This window comes from Triticum aestivum, unplaced genomic scaffold (genome assembly GCF_018294505.1).
Source record: "Triticum aestivum cultivar Chinese Spring unplaced genomic scaffold, IWGSC CS RefSeq v2.1 scaffold39175, whole genome shotgun sequence".
Classification (NCBI taxonomy): Eukaryota; Viridiplantae; Streptophyta; class Magnoliopsida; order Poales; family Poaceae; genus Triticum; species Triticum aestivum.
This window is the reverse complement of record NW_025229763.1, coordinates 9053-19403: the sequence shown is the minus strand read 5'-3', so window position 1 is coordinate 19403 and position 10351 is coordinate 9053. Positions and strand designations below refer to the sequence as shown.

Genomic DNA, 10351 nt, shown 5'->3' with positions numbered 1-10351 from the left:
TACGTCACTTCTCTTTTCCTCCCTTTCATTCCTTATTTTTGTGACCTTGCTTCTCTTTCCTTCTTTTGTTTCTCGTGTAACTAGCCTCATCTCATCTTCCCTCAATCGATGCAAGCCTGCTTGATGATGTAGTACAACTCATAGACCTATATAAATTAGTGAAATTTAATTGAAAGGGGCAAGGTGGGACTAATTATTTTAGCAATGAACCATGTTTTCATACAAAATCATAAGCCTGTTGAGTTGGATGCGCTTTTTGAGCTTGGAGCGGAGGTCGTGAGATCGAGCCCCAATTAGTGAAGTTATATATTTTCTTTTTTTGCTGCTCCCCAATACACGAAAAAAAAGTGTAGACCAGGCCCAGCTCGGCCCATGCGAAGGACAAACAGATGAGAGACGAAAAGTAGCAATTGAGCTGGCCGCGTGGCCCAGGCTTTGAGAGTTGTATGTAGGCGTGATAATACAGGAAACGTTTCTTTCCTTGCATGAAACATCAGTTAGCTGAGTTGGCTAGCCGCTATGTGTTGTTTCCTGGACAACTTGGGTTCAATTGCGCTTGTTAGCGGGTTTTTTCACTTTCGAGGATGACCTGCAAGTGTGTGATAGCTCAGTCCTAAAAATTAGCAAAAAAAATATTTTTAGGTACACAAGTAGTCATTATAAGGGAGAACCTCTTAAAGATTTTAGTTTGTAATTTCTTTTTCATGTTAAATTGTCTTCAAGTAATACCAATTAATACTCATAATGCCATATTCATGTTCCCAGTAAATCAAGGCTTTATCACATTCAAGCATTTTATCATTTGAATTTATTGTAAAATTTTATCACATTCAAGCTTTTGCGTGCTAATTTTGCAACCAAACATTGCTTGCAAATGTTACTTGCCAAGTTATTCAAACTTTGCTTGAAAAAATTGCATTCAAACTTTGCTTCCGAAATTTGCAAGGAAGTTTGAATACACAGGTTATTTACCGCAAATAACTGCAGCCAAAGTTCTTGTGTTGCAATATGGTACCCTGTTCTTATCATGATGTACTGCAAGTTTATAACGATGTACAGTACTTTGTTCTTAAATTAATTTACTATACTCCTGACATTACAACAAGTTTATGATCTACTTCAAGTTTCCTTATCATGATCTACATTTCCAATTTAGTTTAAATTTACAGAGATCGAAATTTCTAGTGTCCAAATTTTACACCTGTTAAATTTCCTGCAAATTGCACTCCTGTCAAGTTTCAGTTTACACAGTGCAACATTTGGCTACTCCTGTCAAGTTTCGGTTTACACAGTCAACACAGTTTATGTCAAGTTTAAATAGTTCACACATCTGGCTACTCCTATCAGGTTTCTGTCGACATTTTTTGCAAATTGTACTCCTGTAAAGTTGCAGTTTACACAATACTCCATTCAGTTTAAACTTGGCTACAGTAAATTCAGTTTACACCGTGCCACATTCGGTTTACATTCAGTTTACACAGTGAATTTGCATCCTTTGCGTGATCATCTACATCTTCATTTGCATCAGTGCAACAATGAGTTTAAATCCAATTTACACAGTGCAACATTCAGTTTTATTAAACTTGTGGGCTTTTGACCGGGCCAGAAAATTCTTGCTCTTGCACATACGGGGCGCAATAACATGATGGTATAAATAAAAGCACGAACAGAGAGAAACCCTAAGCAGCCACCCACCCCGACCTCCACCTTGGTGGCACCCAAATGGACCGCCGCCGGCGTTGCCGTTCCCAAATCGACGGTACCGAGGAGGCCGCCGAAATGGCCGGCTTTCAGCTACAGGCGCTGTTGGGTAACGCGGTAATTTCAAAAAAAAAATCCTACGCACACGCAAGATCATGGTGATGCATAGCAACGAGAGGGGAGAGTGTTGTCCACGTACCCTCGTAGACCGTAAGCGAAAGCGTTATGACAACGCGGTTGTTGTAGTCGTACGTCTTCACGATCGACCGATCCTAGTATCGAAAGTACGGCACCTCCGCGATCTGCACACGTTCGGCTCGGTGACGTCCCACGAACTCACGATCCAGCAGAGTGTCGAGGGAAAGCTTTGTCAGCACGACGGTGTGATGACGGTGATGATGAAGCTACCGGCGCAGGGCTTCACCTAAGCACTGCAACGATATGACCGAGATGGATTATGGTGGAGGGGGGCACCGCACACGACTAAGAGATCAATGATCAACTTGTGTGTCTATTGGGTGCCCCCTGGCCACATATATAAAGGATGGAGGGAGGAGGAGGCCGGCCCTCATAGGGTGCGCCCAAAGTGTGGAGTCGTACTAGGACTCCCTAGTCCTAGTAGGATTCCACCTCCCACATGAAATAGGAAAAGGGGAAGGGAGAAAGAGAAGGAAGGAAGGGGGCGCCCCCTTTCCCTAGTCCAATTCGGACCAGTCCATGGGGAAGGGGCGCTGCCAACCTTGAGGCCTTTCTCTCCTTTCCCGTATGGCCCATTAAGGCCCAATACAAATTCCCGTAACTCTCCGGTACTTTGAAAAATACCCGAATCATTCGGAACCTTTTTGATGTCCGAATATAGCCTTCCAATATACCGATCTTTACGTCTCGACTGTTTCGAGACTCCTCGTCATATCCCCAATCTCATCTGGGACTCCGAACAAACTTCGGTCATCAAATCACATAACTCATAATACAAATCGTCATCGAATGTTAAGCGTGCGGACCGTACAGGTTCGAGAACTATGTAGACATAACCGAGACACATCTCCGATCAATAACCAATAGCGGAACCTGGATGCTCATATTGGCTCCTACATATTCTACGAAGATCTTTATCGGTCAAACCGCATAACAACATACATTGTTTCCTTTGTCATCGGTATGTTACTTGCCCGAGATTCGATCATCGGTATCCTCATACCTAGTTCAGTCTCGTTACCGGCAAGTCTTTTTACTCGTTCCGTAATGCATCGTCCCGCAACTAACTCATTAGTCACAATGGTTGCAAGGCTTATAGTGATGTGCATTACCGAGAGGGCCCAGAGATACCTTTCCGATACACGCAGTGACAAATCCTAATCTCGATCTATGCCAACTCAACAAACACCATCGGAGACACATGTAGAGCATCTTTATAATCACCCAGTTACGTTGTGACGTTTGATAGCACATAAGGTGTTCCTCCGGTATTCGGGAGTTGCATAATCTCATAGTCTGAGGAACATGTATAAGTCATGAAGAAAGTAGTAGCAATGAAACTGTAACGATCATAATGCTAAGCTAACGAATGGGTCTTGTCCATCACATCATTCTCCTAATGATATGATCCCGTTCATCAAATGACAACACATGTCTATGGTTAGGAAACATAACCATCTTTGATAAACGAGCTAGTCAAGTAGAGGCATACTAGGGACACTTTGTTTTGTCTATGTATTCACACATGTACTAAGTTTCCGGTTAATACAATTCTAGCATGAATAATAAACATTTATCATGAAATAAGGAAATAAATAATAACTTTATTATTGCCTCTAGGGCATATTTCCTTCAGGCGTCGTTCAATGATGGTCGCCCCAGGCGCCCACGGGGTCCACCCGTCATGGACCTTCGACACGGGCTTGGCCAGACCATTGGGCGGGGGCGGCTTTCAGCTGCGGGCACTGTCCAATGGCGAGTGGACCGGACGTGCCCGGCGGCCCACCCGTCTTGGACCCTCCAATCATGTTGCCAGGGTTCGAGCTGTTCGGGTAGATCGGGCGGCCCAGGGCCACCCCAAGAGGCTCCGCCGCAAGTCACCCTGCAACGGACGGCCGGGAGACTCTCTTCACCCTCGACGAGCTCTAGGAGGTGGGTAGCCCAACATCTTTTATAGGAGTAATCTATAAACGTTTCATATTTCCACAATGTAAAGCACAGTACAAGTGAAGCATGACAGTGTCAAAATACCAAGATGGATGCTCTTGTCGTATATGAATTAAAACCAAAAGATATGACAAAACTACGCCCTGACTTGATTGAACACTTAACTTGCTAAACAATAGTATATGCTTGGAAGAGAACAACAGTCTATAAATTTCATAAGACATAATTAGAAGTGGAAGTTTCAAGTTAACAGCACACGTGTCTGCAGGCTGTGTTTTGAGTCATCTCTGCAAAATTCGGTTGACTTGTTACCCAATCTAAGTTGAAAGAATAGAAGAATAGCATGAAACAGAGCAGAGAGGAAAAAAAAGAGAGACTTGGGAAGAAAAGAAGGGATAGTGAGAGAGGATTGAGGGTGAGGGTGCTGAGCAACTCGAGTTCAAACAAGTCTATGATCTACTTCAAGTTTCCTTACCATGATCTACATTTTCATTTTAGTTTAAATCTTCAGAGATCGAAATTTTTAGTTTACAAATTTTAGTCCTGTCATTTTGTTGTTGTTGCAAATTGTACTCGTGTCAAGTTTCAGTTTACACGGTGCTCCATTCAGTTTAAATTTGGCTAATGTAAATTCAGTTTACGCAGTGCAACATTCAGTTTGCAGAGTGAACTCTCATCCTTTGCCTGATCATCTGCATCAGCGCAACATTCAATTAAAACCCGTTTTTTTTTTTGGTTTTGGAGAAAATTCAGTTTAAACTCGTGGGCTTGAGATGCGGAGGTGGCTCCGGGGAACTCTTGGGCCGACGGGGCCCAATAACACGAGCATGTATATAAGAACACGAACCCTAGCAGGCACCCGGACCTCCGCCTTGGCGGCGCGGCCGTTCCCAAATCGACGCGAGCAGAAATGGCCGGCCGCCGCCGCAGCCGCTCCCGAATCCAAGGCGACGGGGCGGCCCGTCCTAGTCGCCGCCGCTCCCGAGTCCACGGCAGCGAGAACGGCGACGGGGCGACCCGTCCTAGTCGCCGCCGCTCCCGAGTCATCAGCAGCGAGGACGGCGACGGCGTGACCCGTCCTAGTCGCCGCCGCTCCCGAGTCGTCGCCAGCGAGGACGGCGACGGGGCGACCCGTCCCAGCCGCCGCCGCTCCCGAGTCGTCGGCAGCGAGGACGGCGATGGGGCGACCCGTCCTAGTCGCCGCCGCTCCCGAGTCGTCGGCAGCGAGGACGGCGACGGCGTGACCCGTCCTAGTCGCCGCCGCTCCCGAGTCGTCGGCAGCGACGACGGCGACGGGGCGACCCGTCCCAGCCGCCGCCGCCGCGCCAGCTCGCCGGAGGTGCCAGACGAAGCTGACGCTGATACCCTGTGGGAGTCGCTGCCGTTGGATATGATTTGGGAGATCCTGCTCCTGCTTCCACCGGAGCGGCCCTCCCTCGTGCTGCCACCGAAGCGGCGCTCCTTCCTGCGCGCATCCGGCGTCTCCACGCTCTGGCGAGGCGTCGCCACCGACCCCAACTTTATGAGCCAGCACCGCAGGAAGTGGAAGCCTCCCCTCCTCGGCGTTTTCGAGCGCCGCCAGCAGAAGTTCCACTTCACCCCCGTCTTGCATCCTCCCGACGGTATCCCTGCCGACCGCATTCACATCTCAAGCCAGATGACCTCCCGCGACTGCGACGCGACCGGCTGCCGCCACGGTCGGGTGCTGGCCATACACAGGCTGCTGCCGCGTCTTGTCGTGTTCGCCCCCCTCACCGGCCAGGAGCACTGCCTGGCCTTTCCGGACGAGTTCAGGGAGTGCAACTACCACCACGGGGCTGTGCTCTGTGCTGCCAGCGGCCCGGAGGACCACGTGCACGGCTTTTGCCACGAGAGCCCATTCAAGGTGGCATTCTTGTCGAGGTACCCTACACGCTATCGATTTATCACATCTGTTTACTCATCAGAAAGTGGCACATGGGGCGGCCTTAAGGAAATAGAAGCTCCATTTAAAGTTGCTCTTGTTGATGTTCCTGCGACCCTGGTTGGAAATGTGCTCTACTGGATGCTTTCATCAAATGATGTTTGTGCTGCCATGCTTGAGTTTGATTTGGATACGCAGAGCCTAGCTGTGATCAAGGGACCTTCTGATATGAATTATTCCGGCAGCCATAGGATCATCAAAATAGAGCAAGGCACGGTTGGCTGGGTCAGGTTTTCATTTCCGAGCCTAGAGATATGGCTGAGGCAAAAGAATTGTCATGGTGTTGCCACGTGGTTGCAGCACAAGACAGTTGATATGCATGACATTCTTGGGATCCCTCCCCGGGCTAGTAATAATCGGTGGCATCAGAAAATCCTCTCCTATGACGAGGACAACAATGTGATCATTCTGTATGTTGATGACAGTGCCTACATGCTTGATCTTAAGTCGATGGAATCCACAAAACTTGATGAAAGCCGTTTGATGAATCGCTGTCACCCTTTCGCCAGTTTCTATCCACCAGGTGACTGCTCATCCTTAGTTTTTCGTTTGAGGAGTAAACCAATTCAGTTATGTTATGTACTCCTAGTCCTACATGATTGCTTGCACACAATGATTGTGGTACTTCAAATGTTGATTTACAACTTGAGCTTAGCAAGCAATTTCCGGTGATAAAACTTAGTACTTGCCCCTTTGCTAGATGGGTAAATTTATAGTCATATTGTTTTAGTACAACTTATCTTAAATTCTTAATACGAAATTAGCAACTCAGTTGGCACTTTGAAACCGCAAAGCGAATTGTATTCTTTATCCATTATTATATGTTTTCATCTTGGCATTAATCTTAACTCTATAAAAACAACTTCGTTGAATCCATACACTCTGAAATAACTGTGTTTTTGTCATTTGTTCATTTATTACATTTGTAGCACAAAGAAAAGGTATGGATTTTCTTATCTAGGGATCTTTTTATTTAGAACAGAATACCCAACATCAATTTTTGTGCCAAGAGTATATTATTTTGGCATAATCTTGTTTGTTTGACATGATGAGGGATGAGTTTGGAGGACAAAAGTTATAAGCCATATTGTTTTTGGCCTTTTTGCCAGCTAAATTCTCCATCCTTAATATTCCTTCCACTTGACAACAAGTATGGACTTTTTTAATCTATTGCCAGTATCAAGAGCAAGTTATAACACATCTGTATAAAAATAAATTACAGAAGCAAGTTATATTTGTCAGCACATGTTTCTAACTGTCTCATTGTTGCCTTTTCTGCTCCATTTATCTCTTCATTAGAACTGTTGCTAATTGTCTGACTTGTTATTCTTCTTTCTAGACATGACCATCTAAGAAGCATTGATATATGCACACGGCCACAGGGATACAGATACATATATGGAGACATGGAATACGGTATTTTCCAGAAACAGCCATACGGCGACACGGGAGTATATATATACATAAATAAATAAAGTACAGCTTGTATTGTTGTGAGGACAAAAATATATTTGTAAGATGTGGGATCAAAGTGCTGCCCATTTGTTTCCTGCCTTCATTTCCATGTTTGTATATGGCTGAGCGTAACGCACCTGATGCTGCAAGTATATGTAAGTAAATACTCCCTCCGTCCGGAAATACTTGTCATCAAAAGGGATGAAAATGGATGTATCTAAAACTAAAATAAATCTAGATACATCTATTTCAATGACAAGTATTTTCGGACGGAGGGATTATTTCAGTGAAAAAAAAATACAATGCATCATGTAGTATGGACATGATTATATTTGTAAGACGTGGGATCAAGTCTTGATTCGGTCATGTAATGTGGACAAAATTATGTTTGTAAGATGTGAGATTATTTGGTTTCATTTCCGCATTTGTATATGACTGAACTCAATGCAACTGAAACAGGGGATGGTGTGACAGACAGTCAAGACCTGAATACCCAATATGTCGTGGGTTCAGGTCGGATTTCTTTTCTGAAATTTGAGAACCCGTCCATGTAACTGCATTCTCATTGCAGCTGTATTGTTTCTTGAAATGGTAACCTGTCCATGTTTCGGCATTCTCATGTATAAATATCTACTCCCTTCGTTCCAAATTACTCGTCGCTTAAATTGATGTATCTAGAACTAAAATACATCTAGATACGTCCATATGTGCGACAAGTAATTTGGAACGGAGGGAGTAATGGTTAGACTGGAAGTTTAAATCAGGCTGGGAGACTTTGCATTCTCAGCTAAAATTCCCATGAGGTTACTTAATTGCCATAGGAGGGCCGGAGTGGATCTGGACGGCAGCAAGACACTGCTAGAAAGCAAATCAAAGGCATCACCACCAATAGAGTCCCTGTCCAGAGCAGTGGATTGGGGGCCTTCCTTCTGCTTAGCCGGCGGTGGTAGCAGCTGCGCAAGTGTGATGGCCGCCAGTAGCTCTTTTTCTTAATACTCTTTGCGCAGAGACAATTTATAGGTCGTTTCAGTTCAGATGTTACTTCAGCATTTTATATTACAGGGTGATTGAAATCATGATAGTGCAGCTTAAACTGGGGAGGTAGCTGCTGCTGTCCACTTACTTTGTAGTGGTTGATACGTATGAGTGAAAGTGCTCATCACATGTTCAATCCCTCGCAGCCATTTACCGGTGATGATACGAGACTGGACGGGAGCTATGTCTTCAGTCACACCCGTTGTCGCCAGAACACGACGGGCCAAGCAGGTCGCATTCGTGCAGGACAAGCATTCCTCCGGGAGCTATCACCGGTACTGTATGTCACCGCTTTATTTGAACCAGCAAGACAAGCAGCTAGGAACAAGCTATCAGTGGTGCTCATCTCTTTTCTTCTCTTCTTCAGGCCACCATGCAACTTCTAGTCTACCTCTTTCACCACTGTACGAAAACAAAACAAAACAACATAGTACAGTCGGCAACGACGATAGTTTGTATTATTATTATTATTTACCGCTAACACTGTTGCCAAAATGTTACAGTATATTCTTTCGATTATTCTTTGCAGAAAGTGAGGCAATTGATGGTCATCACTGCATTGACTCAATGGTTGTTTTCAGCTTACATGTTGTTTCAGCGTTTGCAGGGCCGAAATGACGATAACACAGCTGAAATTGAGGAGCTTGCTGCTGTCCACTTGCTTGCTAGTGGTTCATATATATCCAGCGCATTAAACTGGAGTATCTGCCTAAAATAAAAATGAAAAAAAAAACAACGAACCTGCCGATGAAGATCCTTAAAGGAAAAAGTCCAAAACAAACCTCGAAGTTGTAGATAAAAGCTAAATCAAACGCTGAACTTTGAATCCCGGAAATTGGCACTCTGAACTTGTAATCCCGATCTATTTTGGACCCTAGACCTGTTTGGCACACTGGGAATAAGAAAATCCCGGCCGGGATAACCTGCTACTCAGAAATTGGGCCGGCTCACTATAACACAGCAAGAAATCGTGAACTTTAAAATATATTCGCGCAATTCTAAAATTTTCAGAAGTTAAAAATTATTCCTGTTTTCTATTTATCGCACAAATTCAATTCCTTTTGTGTTTTTAATTTTTTCTGGAATTTAGAAATTCTATTCGCATTTTTAAAACTGTTTCTGATTTAAAAAAAATCTAAAAAAGTTCAGAATTTTAACAGTTTTTCACATGCTATGAAAATGTATCGAATTTTCAAAAATTGTGTCACATTTTATAAATAATGTTTTTAGAATGTTGTAAATAATGTTTTTAGAAAATGTTTCGGATCGTTGCCTAAGGACTCGTCTGGGCCGGCCAACCAAACATGAAGCGAGCATTTCTTTTCTGAAAGCTGAACAAAAATTTTAAGAGCGAACACTTTTGAAATATAAACATTTTCTGAAACCCGAACATAATTTTAAAGTGTGAATGCTTTTTGAAAAAATTACAAAATAGGAAAAAAATTCGAAATCTGAACAAATTCTAAGAAAATATTTTGTGACATCTAAAAAATATCACAAGTTTAAAAAAATGTACGGACCAATTCAAACAAATGTTTGTGCAATGTATAATAATATTTCTGTGATTCAAAAAATGTTTCATACATTCCAAAAAATGTAGCATTTCAATAATGTTCATGAGTTTCAAAAAAATGTGTTTGTGACGTTTTCAAACAAAAATGTGTGTACAATGTAAAAAAATTGTTTGCATGTTGTAAAAATTGTGTCTTACACTTAATAGAATATACCTAGCATGTGTTTGAAAAAAGTGTCTACAAGTTCAAAAATGTTGAACTATGTGAAAGAGTGTTCGTTTAGTTTTATAAAATGTTTATTGTCACTAAAAAATGTAAACATGTATCTGAAAAAAATATAACCATGTATTCAATTTTTTTTGAAAACATTTAATTTAAAAATGTACATAATGTATTTGAAACTATCAAAAGTTTATCAAAAAAAATTATGTGTGCGTTATAGTGAACATTGGGTACGGAGAAAAAATAGACATGTGTAAGAAAGAAAAAAGAAAACAAAAAAACGATGAAAACCCAGAGCAGTGCGCGCGCGGGAGCT

General features: G+C 43.2%; 1 protein-coding gene across 1 annotated transcript; it reads left to right on the top strand.

Moving 5' to 3' along the window:
• The first annotated feature begins 4697 nt into the window (after window positions 1–4697).
• Window positions 4698–7680, top strand: LOC123175172 (uncharacterized). Its single transcript, XM_044590160.1, has 2 exons — window positions 4698–6332; window positions 7149–7680. Exons 1-2 carry the CDS (start codon window positions 4757–4759, stop codon window positions 7160–7162), a joined length of 1590 nt encoding a protein of 529 aa, XP_044446095.1. The 5' UTR covers window positions 4698–4756; the 3' UTR covers window positions 7163–7680.
• Window positions 7681–10351: the final 2671 nt, after the last annotated feature.

What these genes read in the sequence shown, in the direction of transcription:
- LOC123175172 (XM_044590160.1), top strand. Translation starts at nt 4,757, where the DNA reads ATGGCCGGCCGCCGCCGCAGCCGCTCCCGAATCCAAGGCGACGGGGCG.